At 42.0% G+C, this 21,147-nt stretch overlaps 1 protein-coding gene across 3 annotated transcripts in view; it reads right to left on the bottom strand.

Annotated features, from left to right (window-relative positions):
* Positions 1-21,147, bottom strand: part of LMTK2 (lemur tyrosine kinase 2) — an 81,215-nt gene that overhangs the window by 43,353 nt on the left and 16,715 nt on the right. For all 3 annotated transcript variants that reach the window (XM_064593308.1, XM_064593307.1, XM_045875817.3), the window contains exons 2-4: positions 14,612-14,733; positions 10,795-10,939; positions 2,632-2,705 (exon numbers count right to left, since the gene is read on the bottom strand). In XM_064593308.1, the coding sequence (XP_064449378.1) occupies positions 2,632-2,705; positions 10,795-10,939; positions 14,612-14,733 (341 nt within the window). The remainder of the gene's footprint in view (positions 1-2,631; positions 2,706-10,794; positions 10,940-14,611; positions 14,734-21,147) is intronic.

Raw genomic sequence — 21,147 nt, forward strand, 5'->3', positions numbered from 1 at the left:
CTAGCCAAACCCCAGCACTGCTTAAATTCAATTACCTGCCTATGGTAACACCAAAAGTAGACAAAACACACAACCACGATGACTGGTCTCATTTCAAATTTGAGGATCCTCAGCATTCCCATCCTTCCACTGTGTTTCCTAGTTGACAGGGTTCCCAGAGGACTCTCTCACGCCTTCTTCTCCTGGTCAAACTCCCAATGCATCTTTTTACTCCTCCCTTTCAACTGGCCTCCTATTCACTGACTAAAATAACGAGAAGTGAACTTCCTCATTTTAACACCAAATCCACCTGCACCTGTATCCACACACTGTTTTTATTTCCTTTTCAAGAGAACTCCTATGGTAAGCCCCCTTTCCTCTCTCCTGTATTATCAGTTTCTCCACTCTAATATACAAGAGGCTAAAATAGCTGCACATCCTATAAAAAGCAAAGCAAAGCAAAGCAAAGCAAAACAAAAAACCACCTCCCCTTGGCCCTTGGATGGTCCCCAACAGCTCGTACTCCATTTCTCTGCTCCCTTTCACAGTAAGACTCCTCAACAGGGTTGTCTAAATGTGCTGTCTCCACTTTCTCCCTTGTGCCCACTGCATGTGAGCACTTGACCCCTCTACAACCTTTTTTTTTTTTAAGATTTTATTTATTTGAGAGAGAGAGACACAGCGAGAGAGGGAACACAAGCAGGGGGAGTGGGAGAGGGAGAAGCAGGCTTCCCGCAGAGCAGGGATCCCGATGCGGGGCTCGATCCCAGGACCCTGGGATCATGACCTAAGCCGAAGGCAGAGGCTTAACGACTGAGCCACCCAGGCGTCCCCCCTCTACAACCTCTTATGACAATCCCATGGCCCTTATGTGCTGGGCCCTACCTCTCCCAGTCCTCATCTTAGTTTGCCAGCAGCATTTACTACTATTCATCTTGGCACTCCTTCTTCACTGACTCTCAGAACACCCCACTCTTCTGCACCTGTTCCTACTCACTGGCTGATCACCTCAGCTTCTGTCACTGACCTGCACTGACCTCTCCTCATTGCAGACCCTTAGGACTCGGTCCTTGTGCCTCCCCCTCTTCTTGACGTTCACAATCTTGATGATTCCATCTAGGCTCATACCTCTGAATACCAGCTACAGACAGAGCTCTCCCAAATGTGTATCTTTGGCCTGGAACCTCTCCCTTGAGCTCTAGATATATATTTCCAACTGCCTACTCGGTATCTCCATCTGGTTGCCTAAGAGCCATCCCATCTAACCTAACCAGAAACAAACTCCTGACTTCCTCCTCCATGCCTGCTTCTCCTTAATCTTTCCCATTTCACTTGCCAGGAGTTCTATTCTTCCCACCAATCAGGCCATAAGCAGCCATCCTTGACGCCCCTCCTCCAGACTCCATTTCTGATCGATCCCCAGTCCTGCATGCTCTTATTTGAAAATCCACGTTGGCTCGCACTTCTCACCACTCCAGGCTATCATCCAGGTCCAAGCCTGCCTGCATCTCTCCCTGTGTGACTACAGCAGCCTTCTGACCAATTTTCCCGCTTTCCCCTTGGTCTTCCACAGCGTTAACTGCCCACGTGATCCTTTTACCAGTAAGCCAGATTACAGCACTCCTCTCTCAGATGCTGGAGTACTTTCCCAGCTCACTCTGAGTAAAAGTCTCTAAATGCATATACTCTATCTCTTATCACCTGGCTCCCCCACACATCTCTGAGCCCATCTCCCACTCCTGATTGTTTGCTGTCTGATCACCTGCCACCACACCCCGCCAACACCCCGCCACAGCTAGAGGTTTCAGCTTCATCAGGGCAAGGATTCTCTTTTGTTTGTTGCCACATTCCTAGCACTCCACATAGGCCGGGACTTCACCTACCTTCCTCCACACTGGACCCTCAGCAACAAAAACAATGTGTGATACACAACAGGTTTTGCTAAATGGCTTAGAAGATTTGGTCACTAATAAAGGTTGGATGACGTCAAAGACAGAGCACTGACAAACAACTTTGAATGGAAAGACAAGCTGCATAAGATGGCTGATGACTGAGCAAATACCTCTTCTTGTCTTGACCACCCTGCTTATGATGCAATCGCCACTCAGGAACCTTTTACACAGAACAACTGCTAGTTACACCATGGAAATAGCTATGATAATAAGATTATTCCTTCTGAACACCCCTTGATAAAAAGATCAACAAACCACTGTTTCTATTTGCCCCTTGACAGGCTATGAGAAATAGAGAACAGTTCTTTGCCATGGTTTCCATTATAATAATACTACGTATCTACAATTCTAAAGTGGTTTAAGTATTGTGAGGAAGAGGGGGGAGAAAGAGAGAAAAATTAAAAAACAAATAACTTACCTTGAGGAGGATAAAAAACTCAGTCTCTCTTCCCTTCTTACTGTTCTATGCCAACAATTAGAAAAGTATCTGATATATAAATAAAAGACCTTCTTGGAAAAATGCATACACCTAAAAACACTGAAGCTCACTATCCTGTGTGATTTCAGGGTGTAAAGAGTAGACTTAACTGGTACCATAGCAACTAAAGAGAATGTGGAATGTCCTACAACTCTTAATTAGCTTTAAATTCTAAACATTATAACTAAGAGGAGAAAAAAAAAGTAGATGTGAACATTTTACCTTTCCAAACCAGCCATTTCCAATTTCCTGTATGTAGTTTAGACTATGGCGGGCAACTTGAGACTTCAAACCGTCTATAGGAAAAAGAACATAAAAAATAAATATGGGCACTTAACTGAAATAAAATAAGTATTAAATATATAATCTAAAGAATAAACACAAACATAAATTTAAAGCTTGTGCTAATAAAGGTAGAAATCAACTCATATATATACACCATCACTTTCAAACTCATATTGCCAAAATGGTTTCAAGTTTTAAAACTGACTATATATATATATATATTTTAAAGATTTTATTTATTTATTTGACAGAGAGAGACACAGAGAGAGAGGGAACACAAGCAGGGGGAGTGGGAGAGGGAGAAGCAGGCTCCCGGCAGAGCAGAGAGCCCAATGCGGGGCTCGATCCCAGGACCCTGGGATCATGACCTGAGCCGAAGGCAGACGCTTAACGACTGAGCCACCCAGGCGCCCCTAAAACTGACAATATTTTTTTGAATGGGTTTCCTACCTGATTCTTTAATACTTTGCACTGTGTTTTCTCATCTAAACCCTCTCTTATAACCACTAATCACCATTTCAATGGCTTTTACTTAGTCCTTAGTTTCATGGTGCAGGTGAAAAGCTTGTCAAACTCTGTCGGTGTCAACCTTATCAGAACTATGGAAGACAAAGATTTCCAGCAACCCAATCAAACCAGGAGAAAGGCCACTGAAACAGGGTAGAATTTCTTTGTGTCTTTGAATTTATCATAGCCCCAGCCCCCCAGCCCCTGGTGCAGCAGCGATCTTCATGATGACACATGTCCCAGTATGGGTCCTGGTTCCAGACAGAGCGCAGCAGACCTCATTATTCCCAAAGAACTGTGTTTCCTTTTACTGGAAGTTTCCCTGAGGGACTACCACAAGTGGCTTCCCTTGGTTTCACCAAACTCAGAACTCTATCAGGACAGAGTGCTCCTCAAAAACATGTTCCTCAAGAACAGTGAAAGCCAAATGAATGAGACACTTCCACTGGGGCAAAATAGAACAGTAGAGGCAAAGAGTAGACATGCTAGAAGCTTTAGCAGAAAAGTGGGGGAGTGAGATGTGGGAGGTGAACAGGGGCTCTGAAAAGCTATTGCAATATATGGAGGAACCTTGAGAGCCACCTGCACGCTCAGAGAAGGACACACACTCACAGAAGACTTGAGAAGAACACAACTTTCACACCTCTAGCTCGGCTTCATGCCCAGCACAAGCAGGAGGTGAGGACTAAGGCAGAGCTGTAAGTAGCTCTTACAGCTCTTACAGTGAAGAGCTCCCAACACAGAGCTAATCTGCAAAGAACCACAGAATACTTTGTTTGTTTTTGTTTTCTTTCTTCTTCTAAGTACATCGTATTATTCAAAATGTCCAATTTTCAACAAAAAAGTACAAAACATGCAAAGAAACAAGAAAGCATGGTCCACTCATAGGTACAAAGGAAATGTAAAAGAAAGTGTCCCTGAGAAAACATAGACAGTGGCCTTACCAGACAAGACTTTAAATCAACTGTCTTAAACACGCTCAAAGAGCAAAAGGAAATCATGGACAAAGAATTCAAGGACACCAGGAGAATGATGTACCGATAAGTGGAGAAGATCAATAAAGAGGTTCAAATTAGTAAAAGGAGCCAAATGCCAATTTGGAGCCAAAAAGTACAATAACTGAAACAAAAAAATTTACTAGAGGGTTTCAACCAAAGATGGGAGCAGAAAGAAGCAGCTGTGAACTTGAGGAGAGTTCAAATACAATTATCCAGGCTAAGCAGAAGAAAAAAAGAATGAAAAAAAAAAAATCAATGAGCAAAGGCTCCAAAGGGACCAACATACACATGAGAGCCCCAGAAAAAGAGGGGAAAAGAGGGCAGAAAGAATATTTGAAGATATAATGGTAAAAAAGTCCCAATTTGGAAAAAGGTATGAATCTACACATCCAAGACGTTCAACAAATTCCAAGTAAGATAAACTCAAACGCACACTCAGACACATCATAATCAGACTGTCAAAAACCAAAGATGGAGAATCTTGAAAGCATCAAAAGGGAGCCACTCCTGCATATAAGGGATCTTTGATAAGATTAACAACTGATTTCTCACCAGAAACCATGGAGGCCAAAAGGCAGTGAGATGGCACAAGTGACATGCTGAAGAAAAAGAACCACCAACCAAGAGTTCTATACCCAACAAAACTGTCTTCCAAAAAATGAAGGAGACAGTAAGACATCTCCAGATAAACACAGGTTTAGGGAGATTGCTGCCACTATACTACTGCCCTGCAAGAACTGTTAAAGGGAATCCTGCAGGCTAAAGTAAAAGGACACTAAACAGTAACTGGAGGCCATATGAACAAATAAAGATCACTGGTAAAACTACGTAGGTAAATATAAAAGCCAGCATCATTGTATTTTTGGTGTGTAGCTCCTCTTTTAATTTCCTACACGATTTAAAAGACAAACACATGAAAAATTATAAATCTATGTTAACGGGCACACAAGATAGGAAGATGTAATTTGTGATAACATAAAAGGACTCGACTGAATTGCAGAGTATTTATATGGTACTGAAGCTAAAAGTTGGTATCGACTAAAACACAATTGTTATAAACTGAAGATAATTATGATCCCTAAGAAAATATTTTAAAATATATAAACAAAAGGGAATCAAAATGGTACACAAATCTTAATGGCCTATTTTGCAGAAATGGAAAAACTGATCCTAAAATTCATATGGGGGGGGCGGCGCCTAGGTGGCTCAGTCAGTTGGGCGTCTGCCTTCGGCTCAGGTCCTGGGGTCCTGGGATTAAGCCCCACGCCGCGGGATCCCTGCTCAGCGGGAAGTCTGCTTCTCCCTCTCCCTTGCTTGTTGCTCCCCTGCTTATGCTCTCTCCCTAATAAATAAAATCTTAAAAATAAATAAATAAAATAAAAATAATAGAATTTCAAGGGACTCTGAATAGCCAAAATATTCTTGAAAAACAAAGTTGGAAGATTCATAAACTTCTCAATTCCAAAACTCTCTACAAAGCTATAATAGTCAAACACTGTGATACTGGCAATAAGGCTAGATATAGATCATTGGGATTGAGAGTCCCAAAATAAACACAAACAAATATGGTCAACTGATTTTCAACAAGGTGCCAAGACAATTCAATGGGGGAAGAACAGTCTCTTCACAAATTGTTGCTGGGGCAACTAGCTATCCACCTGTAAAACAATGAACCTGGAACCTTACTTCACACCATATACAAATACTAATGGGTCAAAGACCCAAATTTCAAAACTAAAACTATAAAAATCATAGAAGACAACACTGGGGCAAATCTTCATGACCTTGAGTTTGACAAAAGTTTCTTAAGTATGACACTAAAAGCACAAGCAACAAAAGAAAAAAATAAATTGGACTTCATCAAAATTTAAAATTTTTGTGTAGCAAAGGACACCACCAAAAGAGTGAAAAGACAAACTACAGAATAGGAGAAAAACTTGCAAATCACATCATTATTGTGAAACTATTAAATAATTAAGACAATGTGGTACTGGAACAAGGAATTGACAAATTACTGAAATAGAATAGAAGGCCTACAACAGACACATACACAAATGGTGTTTTTTGTTTTTTGTTTTTTTACTTGAGAGAAAGGGGCAGAGTGAGAAGCAGGCTCCCCGCTGAGCAGGGAGCCCGACGTGGGGCTCAATCCTGGGACTCTGGGATCATGACCTGAGCCAAAGTCAGACGTTTAACTGACTGAGCCACCCCGGTGCCCCTACCTAGGGAACTAAAAAGCAAGAGGAATAGAAGGACCAATCAGTGAAGAAAGCTGAGAAAAACACAGTAATCTACCAAAAAGATTCGTGGATTCTTTAACACCATACTCAAAAATTAACTCAGGATGGGTTATGGATTTAAATTAATTTAAATGTTAAAGCAAAACCTTAAAACACTGTAGGAAAAAAAAGTAGTTAAGTATCATTTTGACCACAGAATAGGAAAGGATTTTTTTTAAATTAATTAATTAATTAATTTATTTATTTATTTGAGAGAGAGAGAGAGAGAGAGAAACAGCATGAGAGGGGATAGGGTCAGAGGGAGAAGCAGGCTCCCTGCTGAGCCGGGAGCCCGATGTGGGACTCGATCCCAGGACTCCGGGATCATGACCTGAGCCGAAGGCAGTCGCTTAACCAACTGAGCCACCCAGGCGCCCGGAAAGGATTTCTTAAGACATAAAAAGCTCTAACTCTTAAAAAATAATAATAATTTTAAAAATTAAAAAAAAAAAGGGACACCTGTGTGGCTCAGATAGTTAAGCGTCTGCTTTCGGTTCAGGTCATGATCTCAGTGTCCTGGGATCGAGCCCTAGGGAACCTGCTTCTCCCTCTCCCTCTGCCTGCCGCTCCCCCTGCTTGTGCACGCGCTCTCTCTCTCTCTCTCTGACAAATAAATAAAAGCTTTAAAAAAAATTAAAAATTAAAAAAAGAGAGATTGCATTTCTAGCTTAAGGGGCTGTTAAATTTGGCTATATTAAAATCAGGAAACATCAAAAAATTCTTTCTTCGTGTATATTTGACTAATTTTTTTTTAGTGTACATTTTGATTTCTTCTTCATTTTCTGTTTCCATATTTACTAGTTATTTTCTTAGTGGTTACCATGGAGATTACAGTTATCACCCTAAATTTATAATAATCTAATTTGAACTGATACCAACTTAGCTTCAATAGTAATAACATATACCATTTGACGCGCAAAGAGCAGGAACATAAATTAGCACAACTACCTGTGGAGGGTAAGCTGGCAACATCCCCCAAAATTATGTACTCTTTGACTGCTTCTGAAAATTTATTCTACAAATATAGCAGCCCAACATCAGTGTGCAAGCCAACATAGGTACAAGCTTTATTTTTAATAGCATAAGATTAGAAATAATAGCATAAGATTAGAAACAACCCAAATATCCATCAATAGGTTAAATAAATTGTGCTAAGTCCATACAATTTAAATAGAAACTTGTAAGCAGGAATAAACAAGCTCTCTTTATGCATACGGAAAGATCTCTAAGGTACATCTGTAAGTGAAAAAAGCAAGATGCAGAATAATGTATTTACCATCCCCTATGAGTAAAAAAAGTGTGTTTTGGTGATGGCGGGGGGGTAGGGGGTGTGTGTGGGGGCACGTAAATGGGAATATTTACATCAATAAAGTCCGGAAAGATGTATAAGAAACCAAGAAGAGTGGTTACGTACAGACAGACAGTGGGGGTAGGAGCCGAGGTCAGATTCAAAGATTAGAGGCTTTTCACTCTATATACCTTTCTATGTTTTGGTTTTTCAACTGTATGACCATATTACCTATTCATAAAATAAAATACATTTTAAAAAGAAAAAAAGGAAAAAACATGTAGAGTTTCTTCTAGATTTACTCCTGAATACATGGTATACTTTTTTCACTTAATATATCACAAATACCTTTCCTCCTTTTACAGGACTACATAATACTCCATTGTATGGATTTACCATAATTTAACAAGTTACATATTGACAGACATTTAACCTGATGCTGCAATAAATTCCTTTGTAGATATTTATTTGCATACTGATCTAAATAAACTACTGAGAGCAGAACTGCAGGATCAAGGGTAAATACATCTTACATTTGGATACATACTGTCAGACTACCCTCAGGGAAGAATGTCTCTATCAATCTACAGTCCCGGTAGCAGGGAGTGTCCAAGGGCCTGTTTCCCACACACACCCCTCAACCCATCACCACCTAGCATCCTTTCTTCTCATCTTTGTTTAGCTGTTATCATCTCACTTTATGTTTGTATTTTTTTTTTTAAGATTTTATTTATTTATTTGACAGAGAGAGAGACAGCGAGAGAGGGAACTCAAGCAGAGGGAGTGGGAGAGGGAGAAGCAGGCTTCCCGCGGAGCAGAGAGCCCAACGTGGGTCTCGATCCCAGGACCCTGAGATCATGACCTGAGCCAAAGGCAGACGCTTAACAACTGAGCTACCCAGGCGCCCCTGTTATTTCTTTAATTAATAGCGGAATTCCTATTTTTTATTGGCCATTTGAATTCCTTTTCATGAATTTCTCCTTTCACATCCTTGACTTTCTTATTGAAGTCTTCTTCTTATACATTCACTTGTAATCTTAGTATATATTAATATATAACAGGGTTGGGTTTTTTTTTCAGACATTCTTTGTAGTTTACAAATATTTTTGGTACTTGGTCAAATTTGTTTATGGTGTCTTTTTCCATACAGAATATTTAATTTTTTGGAACCTATTTGCCAATATTTTCCTTTATGTTTCTGCATTTGGTGTCAAGTTGGGAAAGCCCTCTTCCATCCCAAGATCATAAAAATATTCTGTAACTATTCTATGCAGGGAAATTGGAAAGAATTTCTTCCTATTAAGAAGGAATTTAGAATAGAGGGCTCGAGAAACACAGAAAGGTGTATGAATGTAATGAGGATGGCTGTCCAGGTCACTACCATTTTGGCTGTGCCCATGACTGTGCCCTGGTCCATCCCCACTATGTCTTGGACAGAAGTCATCAGGCTCTTCTCTGTCGTGCCTTCCTGCCCACAGTGAGGGGTCAACATTGTCAGACTCGGGGGAAGCCAACCAGAATGGCTTGCCAAGGGTTTTCTTTCTGGTCTGAGAAGCTCCTTTCCTCTGGTAGTAAAGCTGCAAGGATCTGAACCTGGAGTTGGCAGCAGCTATACTCCGAGCCGAGGAAAGAAGCTGGCGTGCGGGATTTAAGCCAACACGCGAAGAGGAGAGAAACGAGGAGTGAACGAAAGGCACGATGGTGTCCAAGTTCCCAGCTCCAGTTGCCTCTAAGGTCTGCCTAACCCCTACTCTTCCCATCGCCTGGTTCCAGCGTCAAAAAAAGTTCCCTTTCTGTACATGCTGATCTGAGTTAGGATTCTATTACTTGAAATGAATTCATGAGTGTTAAGACTCCAAGATGGTAAAAGCCCTCTAGAGAAGTCTCTCAGGGCCTCCCTTAAGTATAAAGGAAAGTCTGTGATCAAGAAAGCAAAGAGAAGGGACACCTGGGTGGCTCAGTTGTTTAAGCAGCTGCCTTCGGCTCGGGTCACGATCCCAGGATCCTGGGATCAAGTCCTGCGTTGGGCTCCTTGCTCAGTGAGGAGCCTGCTTCTCCCTCTGCCTCCCTCTCTCCCTGCTTGTGCTGTCTCTGTCTCTCTCTGAGAAATAAATAAATAAAATCTTTAAAAATAAAAAGGAAGGAAGAAAGAAAGCCAAGAGAAGAGAAAGTATTTCCATTTAGAGATACATATACCTAGGTTACCTAAGTGATCCCAAGGGTATATTAGATTCCCGTTAAATTTCACTATTTTGGTTGAAGGAAGGGTATTGTTATTTACTAAAATTAAAGGTAAATACTACATGTTAGTTTTTTAATGCTGCAAAACCTACAAATATTAAATATACCCAACTGTACAGATATTTTATAGGAAATATACCAGCTGTGTCACATTTTATCTTATGTTTTCTCTCGGTCATGCATGCCTACAGCAATGCAATCAACTGCTGGGTTTATGCTGCCCTAAACCTACACCACTGTGTGCAGAACCACGAGAGACAGGAATGGCACGCAGATAGAACAGCCTTCTCTCAGATAGAACAGATAGTCTCAGCAATCCCTGATTCTCCAGCTGCTATATTCTATTTTATAACAATAAATCGATCAACATCTAATCAAACCTCTATCTCAGCATTAAAGTCAATCCAACTAACATATCCAAATATACCGCCCTCCCCAAACACAGGACATCCCGGGGAAAGACAGCAGTGTCCTACTCAGGAAGACGAGCAGTGTCGAGAACTACCCAAGTAAAGGCCGGGAGCTCTGTGTGAGAGTTCCACTTCAGTGAACAGAGGAGACCAGTTTAATCTGATACCAGACTCAGGGTCCAAAAGCAAAGGACTCAGCTTTTGCAGGCATGCACTGGACGAGACTACAATTCAGCTTCCACAGGGAGCAGGAAGAAGAGAAATAAGCAAGCAGACGAGACAGGTAATCCAAGTATCTTATGATTAGCATCAAGGTTCTCACTCTCACCTCTGAGAAATGATTCACGAAAACATGACGCTGGGACGTAAGGCCTTACCTACAGAAGGCTGGAGCTGGGACGGAGCTGGTAGTGAGATATTTGGTACTGAAAGTGTGAAAACTTCTGCCGGGGACTGAACAGAGGGGGTATCTTCTGCTGGTGGTGTGAAATCTATCTCATCGTCAAAATTATCTTCAAATTCCTAAAATAAAAGAGGAGCAATGTTATATCGGATATAAACCAGTCTGAGAACAAATATTAAAAACATATGCTAACATCTGAGACATGAGCATTTACTCAGTCATCTGAAACACACGGCCTTAAAGTTTTCCCCCAATTTGTACCTACTTAAGTAAAAAGCATACATTAATTGTGTTCTCCAATGCCAAACAGCAGAATCAATAAGGTTTAAAATAAACTATACATACTTTATGCAACTTTTTTTCCCAACTGATGGCTTGAAGTTAAATGCAAAATTTTCTAACATGACGATGGAACTTCACACATGGAAATACTCTTCTAGGTTGGAAATTTTAAGTTACCGGAGCTAGCTATTCTTTTTTTATTATTCAATCTCACAAATCTCTTTGCATATTGAATCCAAACCGATCCATTTTATTTTAAAACCATATACCCATTTTTAATTGAAATAGGATTTCAATCAAGATAAGGACAGTTAAAAAAACTCGGAAAAGATATTTTCAAGGAAGTCCTGTTTCTCTGGGAAGAGTAACAATGGAAAAATTACTGAACTGGGTAGAAAAATCATCGGTGTCTGAACGAATGTCAGGCTAAAGCTGTGTAGCATGTATGTACTTTTTTTTTTTTTTTAAAGATTTTATCCATTTATTTGCCAGAGAAAGAGCAAACGAGGGAGTGTGAAAGCACAAGCAGGGGGAGCAGCAGAGGGAGAAGCAGACCTCCTGCCGAGCAAGGAGCCCGATGTGGGACTTGATCCCAGGACCCCGGGATCATGACCTGAGCCGAAGGCAGACGCCTAACCGACTGAGCCACCCAGGCATCCCGCACATAAGTACTGTTAACACACAAAGAATGTCTGGTTTTCTGAAGATGGCGACTTTAGAACTGAAGCTGTGCCCGTAAAGCTGCAGGAGTCTTTTCAATGACTCTGCAGCAGAAAGCTAGCCCGACTCCTGCTGTCATCATTCCAGTGAGCTGCGTCCTCCTTGGTGTCCGTGTTAATTTAACATTCATACAGACGATGATCAAGGTCATTCGTTCGCTCACGTAACTAATGAGTATTACCCACCAGGCACCGTAACAGAAGCTGAGAAGAGATCAGTGAACAAGACTGTTTTCCATTCCTCTACAGAATATCCTTCTTTTCATTTTCCTTTTCTACCTCATCCCCTTGCTGCACCCCCCAACCCCTACGAGGGAAAAACCAGAAGTTGTAAGGGTAGATTTCTCTGATATAATATGTATGTTCTCACATGCATGTGGGAGAACATTATCCTCATATATGTCACCTATCTTGTCAAACACATTAGGACATTTATTGCTATTTGTAACAGGGGAGGGGGTGGGACAAACAAGGTACCATAACTTCAATCCATGAAGCACCTCTGAATGGAAGAGCTTTGCTCAATTCCCCTTTGGACATTCCTAAAGCTACTCTCATTAAAAAAGACTTGGGGTGGGGCGCCTGGGTGGCTCAGTCGGTTAAGCGTCTGCCTTCAGCTCAGGTCATGATCCCAGGGTCCTGGGATCGAGCCCCGCATTGGGCTTCCTGCTCAGTGGGAAGCCTGCTTCTCCCTCTCCCACTCCCCCTGCTTGTGTTCCCTCTCTCGCTGTGTCTCTCTCTGTCAAATAAATAAAATCTTTAAAAAAAAAAAAAAAAAAGACTTGGGGTGTCTGGGTGGCACAGTTGGTTGAGCATCCGACTCCAGGTTTCGGCTCAAGTCTGATCTTGGGGTTGTGAGATCAAGCCCTGTGTTGGGCTGCATGCCGAGCATGGAGTTTGCTTGGGTTTCTCTCTCCCTCTTCCTTTGCCCCTCCCACCCGCTCTCTCCCTCCATCTCCCTCTCTCTCTAAAATAAATAAATCTTAAAAAAAAAAACGACTTTATCCGTCACTCCTACCTTAAGAACAATGCCACTCAAAACTCTGGCAGCAGCATGATATACCATTAGGCAGCCAATGACTCTAAAGATTCAGAGAAGTAAAACAGCAAAATAAACTTGGGGCTAGAGAGAAGACTGGGTCACTTTTCTAGCTATGCCAGGGGCTGCCCGGATATACTCCAGCAAGTTGCTTCCTCTGCCAAGCAGCAGCTTCCTGGTCTGTAACGTGACTTCCAAGGGAAAGAGTCTCTAACACTGCACAGTTCTAAATCTAAAGGAATGGACGCTCGCCTTCAGTCATGGTTTACACAGCTGGAGAGGATCCTCTATGCAGTGTGGTCCTGGGCATACCTGTACCAGAACCACCTCGGTAAGCTCGACAGAAACACGGAGTCCCAGAATCTACATCGCAACAAACTCCCTGGGTCAACAGAGAGACCCAGTTGGGTCAGAACAATCTAAGGCAAGAATGCGGTATCATGACACATGAGAGCCCGGATTTCAGTTTCAGCACTGATCACTTTATCTTTGTCCCCAAAAGACAAGGTGTCTATACACAGTCCCTCAGCAAGACTGAGGGTCAAGGGACAGAGATACTGTGCCTCCATGCAGTCACAGAAGTGTCTGTAGTGATTCTAGGGCCTGGGGCCTGAAGTTGTGAATAAAACCCTACAGTTGTTTGAAGCAGGATCTTCTAAGGAATGTGGCCTGTGCTAGTTACGTCTTTTCCTCCAGCCTCCCTCTGCTCTCATCTTTCCATCAAGCCAAAGGGACAATACATCTCCTTATCTCTCGGAGCTGCTGTCAGGTTCAAGGTAAAGAAAACACAGAAACAGGTGTGAGGTCTACCAAGAAGGTTCATGTGTCCACTAAAAAGAGGGTTGTAGCTAGAAGACAGCTTTTTCCCCCAATTTGAACCCGTGGCCCTCAGGGCCCCTAGGACAGCCCCAGGACAACGGGCAGGGCCGGACATTAAGGATCATTTTCTCTGAGTGCATTCCTTCTTTTTCTTCAAGTATTCCTTTTTAACAAGTATTCGATGAGCCCTAGTGCACACCAGCAGGCATGTGGCAAGTTCTAGAGCAGGATATCCCACTTGGTCTCCAGCAGATTCCACCCATCTGCAGCTAAAACAGCCCCTCTGTAGTACTTCCCGCCACCCCCGACCCCCACCAGACTTTACAATTGGTACCATTCTTTCTCCCCCTCAGAAAACTCAAGGGTTCAGGTAAAATGAAAGATGTTCTTTCCCATACACAAAACACACTGGGGGATCCCTTGGCCTTGACAATCTTAACAACCACAATGCACCAGCATACAAAAGTTGAAGGGAAAAAAAGAAGAAAAAAAAAATCAGCCTGCTCTTCCTTACAGGCCTTAGAGCAAGTGAATTCAATCACGTTTATTCCTCACTTAGCGAAAATTAAAACAGGCAAGTGGTTATTGTCAATAATGCTCTACAGCCAGGTCAGCAAACTACAGCTGGGGGGCCAAATCCAAACCACCTATTTTCGTAAATAAAGTTTTACTGGCACACAGCCACAACCATTTGGTTTCATGTCTCATGCCCATGTTGAGGTATCGCTACAATGGCAGAGTCGAAGCTAAGTGGCCGTGACAGAGACCGTCCGGCCAGGATCGCCCATTTACAATGGCAGAATATATTTACTATCTGGCCCTTACAGAAAAGTTCTGCCCACCCCTGCTCCCGAGGGACTGTGATACGCAGCCCATCTACCGATAAATGTGTCAGAGGATGATTTCTAAGTGTTCCCACCATCTGTGCTCACCTTGAAGTCTATTTCCGGGTCCTTACAGCAGGATACACAGTTTGCAATTAACACTATTAATACCAGTAAACTGCACACAGACAGGATCACAAAAGATGAGACTTCTGCAGCAGGTGCCTCCCCTGGAAAAAGAAAGAACTATTAACATATAAAGAATATTAACAACACGGACATTCCAAAATCAACTTTAACATGCAAATCAAATCAATAGATTTCCCATACAAGAATTAAGAAAATAATGCCTAGATGCTCAAGAGAAAGTAGATGACCAATCCAGGGTAAGAAGTCAGGGTTTTAAAAAAAAAAACTTTGAACATGGAAACAATCTTCGATTTACAGAAGTGCTGCAGGGACACCCTGAGCACCCCCATACACCCTCCACCAGGCTTCCAAATCTTATGTCCCTGCAGCAAAGTGATCAAAACTAAGACCACAAAACGGTAGTAACAACACTACTCACTGAACTTCCAACTTTACTCGGGTTTCCCCGTTTTCCCACATCCCTTTTCTTTTCCGGGATCCAACCCAGGCTACCAGCACGCCACACTCACTCCTCTCATCCCTCTGACTCCTCCAGGCCCTGACCTTCCTCAGTCTTCCCTCAAGTGTTGTCACTTGGACACTTTCGAAGAGTGCCGGTCAGCATTTTGTAGAATGTTCCTCAGTTTGGGTTGCCTGATGTTTTCTGCCTGATGACTGGACTGAGGTTACAGATGGGTGCGAAGAACCTAGAATACCAGAGCCAACTACTCTTCTCGTCACATCACATCAGGAGACACAGCACTGACACAACTTACTCCCAGGGACGTGAACCCCCCCCTCTTGGCCCAGGTGTCACCACTGGGAAGTTACCACTTTTCCCCTTCATGTATTTCTTAAAAGAGGGTGACAAAGTCCAGGCACACTGGCTGTGTGCCAGTAAAACTTTATTTACAAAAATAGGTGGTTTGGATTTGGCCCCCCAGCTGTAGTTTGCTGACCTGGCTGTAGAGCATTATTGACAATAACCACTTGCCTGTTTTAATTTTCGCTAAGTGAGGAATAAAGCGTGACTGATTTCACTTGATTTAAGCTGCACTCCTTGGAAGGAATACTATAGAATTTGTAGACAAATGTTAAAACTGCCACAGTAATTCATATTTGGGAGACACTCTGGGGCTGTGCAAATACCGTGTCTGCCTAAAATTTGACGCACTTATTTTCACATTTGTCTCCGCACTTTACCTGCAGTAATTGCCACTATGACGTTCTAATGGTGATCTTCTATCCCCTCATGCCTTCTACACTTATTACCTGGAATTCTTCCATAAGGAAGATTTGTCCCTTCTCCCTCAATTATTTATCTGGTCATTTATTTAGTTATGGACTCATAGACATTTATTTTATATTTTTTGGGTTATAATCCATTATTAAAATTATTTTGTAGCTCAAATTGCTCCAGCTTTGGCCCCTGGTAGCTCTTTCAAGTTGACTACTGGGTCTTTTGGACATACCCCATCTTTCCCTTTCTCCAACACTGTCTCATTTTCTGGCACTACCAGAAACTCCAGGCTTTTCTTCTATCTTCCCCACTCCAGCTTTAGAACCAGCCACTTCCTCAAGGAGCCTCGGTCATAATAAGCAGCCTTCTATCAGAGCAGGGTCTGCAAACTACAGTCACATTTTTAAAGGTGTTTTTCAAAACAAAACAAAATGCAACTTTACTTTCAGCAAAGAGTTATTTGGAAAACATCTTTTTCAACTAGGGCTATTCTGAAGCTTTTGTCAGGGTGAACTGTTATGTCTCACCTAGTGGTGTCTGACTAAGAAATAAACTACCCCCACCCTGCTTGCTTTTTTTGAGATGTAACTGACATATACTTGTAAGCTCAATGTTCCAGTGCACCAAGGGGAAGCATGGAGACAAGTTAAAGAACGATGTCACCGTTTTCCTTAAGTGAAACTACTCTACCCGAAGAAAATAAGAACTAACCCAAACTCCTATGTGAGCAAAACACATTCGGTCTTGTTTTGCCTTTTTAAGATTTATTTATTTTTTGAGAAACAGAAAAAGAATCTCAAGCAGACTCCACACTGAGCATGGAGCCCGATGCAGGGGTCGATCTCACGACCCGGAGAGCAAAACCTGAGCTGCAACCAAGAGTCAGATGCTCAACCAACTGTGCCAGGCAGGTGCCCTGCTAACATGTTCTTGAATATAAAATGACCTTAGTGAAGAACAGAGAAGTCTAAAATCAACAGCAAACAAGACTAAATTCCTTTCCAATAACAAAAGGTCGCTCTGGGAAAGGACAATGCTGAAATCCGCACTGCTACAAGTGGGGCTCAGGCTGGCTGAAGCCTTGCTCAAGTCTGCACTTAAAAAATGAGAGTTAACCGGGCGCCTGGGTGGCTCAGTTGGTTAAGCGACTGCCTTCGGCTCAGGTCATGATCCTGGAGTCCCGGGATCGAGTCCCACATCAGGCTCCCTGCTCAGAAGCAGGGAGTCTGCTTCTCCCTCTGACCCTCCTCCCTCTCATGCTCTCTCTCATTCTCTCTCTCGCAAATAAAATCTTAAAAAAAAAAAAGAGTTAACCAAGGGTTGTTAAGAAATCTGCAAGTTTCAGGGGCGTCTGGGTGGCTCAGTCAGTTAAGAGTCTCTTCATTTCAGCTCAGGTCATGATCTCAGGGTCGTGAGATCGAGCCCTGCGCTGGGCTCCCAACTCCGCAGGGAGTCTGCCAGAGATTTTTTTCTTTCCCTCTCCCTTCACACCTCCCTCCACTCGCACATATACTCTCTCTCTCTACAATAAATAAAATCTTAAAAAATTTTTTTTCAAATTCTAAACCAATAAAATCTAAAACAGAAGAAAATCCATACACTGAACAGAGAAAATAACTTGGTGATTCCTCTCAAAGTCAGCTGTCCCTGAGAGCAGGGACTCCCGAAGCAGACACCCGTGTGCACATGGAAAGCCAAGTGCGGAGCCGAGAGCCACTGAGAGCCACCTCTCTGTGAAAAGAGGCACTTCTCTTTCTCCTGGCAGCTACCTGTTCTCTCATCCTGCAGGGCCTCTGCTTCCCACTGGTATTTATTCTGACAACTTTGTTTCACTGCCTTGACTCATATAATAACGATTAAATAGGACTCCCGAGGCTTAGTAGCAAAGCACTTTCATATACACTATATTTTATTGATTCTTAAGATGCAGTTTTGTCCAACATTACTTTAACATTCCTAAAAGTCAGGGGCATCTTATGCTCCAAAGAAAGCTGTTTACTCTGGCAGCATTTCTTCTTTCTCAATGGCACAAAAATAAGGGTGTGTCATAATCAATCATATTTGAGATCCAACAAAATACAGTATTACTCCATTCGATGGTCACAACACCTCCGAGGGAATCTGACCAGCTCCACATCACAGACGAGGACAATGATAAGCCCAAACACACAGAGTGGGAAAGTGGCAGGGCCAGACTCTGGATTCAGGGTGCTGAGAATAAATCCCCCTCGTTTCCCTTGATATCACATGGTTTTGCCTCAAGGAGGTTAACTTTTAATTCTTAAAAACAGCCTAACCTAAGTCCTTTGAACCAAAGTCCACTGTTGTTAATTAAAAGTTCATACTTCTGGGGGCTCTCCTCCAAACTCCACAAAGTGTTAAATTACCTTTTCCTCTCTTTTCACCCATAATTTTTTATCATCATATACTATCTATTTATTGTAAAATTTGATGAGCACTGCCTGAAGGCCAGCTCAATTACCTGGTTCATAAAACTGTCTTCTGTGAGTCATTAGGTAGGCATGAAAAGTCAGACTTGTGTTAAAAAATAACTAGTTATGAGGCGTTCTGCCCTACCTTGATAACATACTTATTTCTGTTAAGACACCGCAGGGGCATCTGCTCTCCCATACTCAAGGTTTCTTTTGTGTAGGTGAGGTCTACCGACACTCCATGCCCCCCGGTGCCACTGAAAGGCCTCTACAAATTACCACCTGTATCTGACAAACCCTCTAGATCTAAGAAGAAATTCACCAGGTAGGCTCAAGAGGAAAATTTTTACAGCTATACCACTTTTTTTAAAGAGTATTTTATTTACTGTATTTTTCTTTTGATCAGTCCAAAGCACTGTGCTTTAAAAAATTCAGCATACCAATGAAGGAAAAACTTCCAGAAAATGAAGACTCAAACACACCTATGAATAGGCTGGAAGGTGAGATGGGTTTGTACAAACCATAGAGAGGAAGCAAATTCTAGACGTGAGGAATGACAACTAAAATCCCCACGCCCCAGCAGTTCAAACTACAAACTACAAACCCCTGGAAGGTTCCTGATTGCAACAGTTAGGAAACTACGAAGAAAGTCAGCTTTCCTTCAACATTCTCAGCCTACAGCATTCAGAAATGCATAAAGTGAAACCAATCACCCACTAAAGAAAAGCATCAATGACCACAGGAGTGTCTCCACTCTCTTAGGCAGCTTTATGGATTACAAACCGAGAACAAGGGTAATTAGAGGTTTGGAGTAGTTAGTATGCTTCCCCAAGACACTGATTAAAAAATACTTGGCATCTCTAAAGCCCATTCTGTGAGTTTTCATTTTACAGTTTTCAAACCATTTTAACAGACATCTAGCACTTGATTTAATAAGCAGAAAACTTGAGAAACTCTAAGAGGTGGGTACATATTATCTGTTTTATAGACAGGTAATTTAGAGAACGCAATTTCACAGCAATGACTCAGAGTAAGTCAGGAGTACTACCTGGTTATTAATTCAACCATTATAAATCCCTGCCTAGAACCCCCATCAGAACTCAAATACCTATGTAATTAACCAAAGAGTTACTTGTGAATCCATTTTTGGATTAAATAAAATTTTCTTAAGGTCCACAGATAAAAACAAGTGATGGTATGTGCAAGCCCATTAGCGACTGAAAATGCTAATATTCTAATTTTGTTATTCCTTCCTCAGTCACTAGCTGATACACATTTATAGAGAAATTTCCTCATACTTACTGTTTGGTTATCCAGTGGTAAATTTCAAACCCTCTAATCCCCCAATTTGTTCCTTTGGCCACCACTCCCCATCCTGAAGCTATTTAGGGGCCACCAAGAGTCACTTCATTAGCATAAATTCAAGTGTGGTTGAAAGGGCCTTGTTATTAATAACAAGAGATGCTCCTATCACCTCATCACTTGGGAAATTCCAAGGGTTTTAAGGAGTTCTGTGCCAGGAAAGGGGACAAACACCAAATATACATTTCCTATTATATCACAGATATGTATATACCTTGGAACAGAGATCAGGAGACTCTATGACCTGCCTACTGTTGGTTTGGGTAAGGCCTACAACCTAAGAATGGTGTTTACATTTTTAAACAGTTGTTTAAAAAAAACAAAAACAGGAGAATAATATTTCCTGAATGTGACATTTATATCAAGTTAATAATGCACAAAGAGACAACCAGACATTATGTGCCTCCCGAAAGAAAAACACCACTACCTACTAAACAGTAGACTGAAAGCAAACAACAATAACAAAATATCAAGCCTGTATCTGACAAACCCTCTAGATCTAAATGCCAATTCATAGGAAATAAAGAGAATCGTGGAACATATCAAATACCACCACAAGAATGTGATCAGCAAAGCAGAGGCTACGAGGAACACTAAGGAGAAAGACCTGCATTATGAGAGATGGAGAAGAGACTGAAAGAGATTTGAAAAGATATACCGACCAACTGCAATGTATGGGTATCATTTGAATCATAATTCAAACTCAAAATGATGATGACATCTGAGACAACTAGAGATCTGAACACTGGTAATTGACCCTATTAAGGAAGTATGACTCATTGCTCCTAGGAGTGATAATACCGTGATTATGTTTTTAAAAGTAGTTCTTACCTTTTTACAGATAGTGACCTATTTAAAGATGTCTGGAATTTGCTTCAAACAAACAGTATGGAGGCAGTGAAAGTGATGGGGGTAGCATGAAAAAGGACAGCCATGAGCTGACAAAGGCTGAGTGAAAGCCACAGGGGAGGTCGGTATAGCCATGTCTGTCTGGTCTTGCACAGATTTGTATGTTTGAAGTTTTCCCTTCTGAGAGCTGTGTGGAAGGATGCACTCGGGGCCTTTCTCCCGCCTTCTGGGAGATGCCCATCCTCGCCCTGCGTCCCCTCTCTCCTGGTCTTCCCTCTGGATCTGTCTCCAACATCCAAATTTCCTGTTTTTATAAAGACACAGTCATGTCGGATTAGGGCCTAAAGACCTAATTTTAACTTGATTACCTTGGTGAAGACCCCATCTCCAAACAGGGTCACACTCTGAGGTCACAGGGGTTAGGAATTCAACATATGAATTTGGGGGAGCAGGGATACAATTCAAACCATCTCTATGATACACGTTTAAAAGAAAACAAGAAAAAACAAAAACAAACAGATCAGAACAGTGTGTATACAATGCTACCCCTGGCCAACAGTGGTCACCAACAGGGAGGGAAACCAGGTGGCTGGGGGATGAGGAGGGGCTGTTATATCCTTTTATAGTTCTTG

This window comes from Mirounga angustirostris, unplaced genomic scaffold (assembly GCF_029215605.1).
Source record: "Mirounga angustirostris isolate CCGP_5_RB_7025 unplaced genomic scaffold, mMirAng1.0.hap1 SCAF_5, whole genome shotgun sequence".
NCBI lineage: Eukaryota > Metazoa > Chordata > Mammalia > Carnivora > Phocidae > Mirounga > Mirounga angustirostris.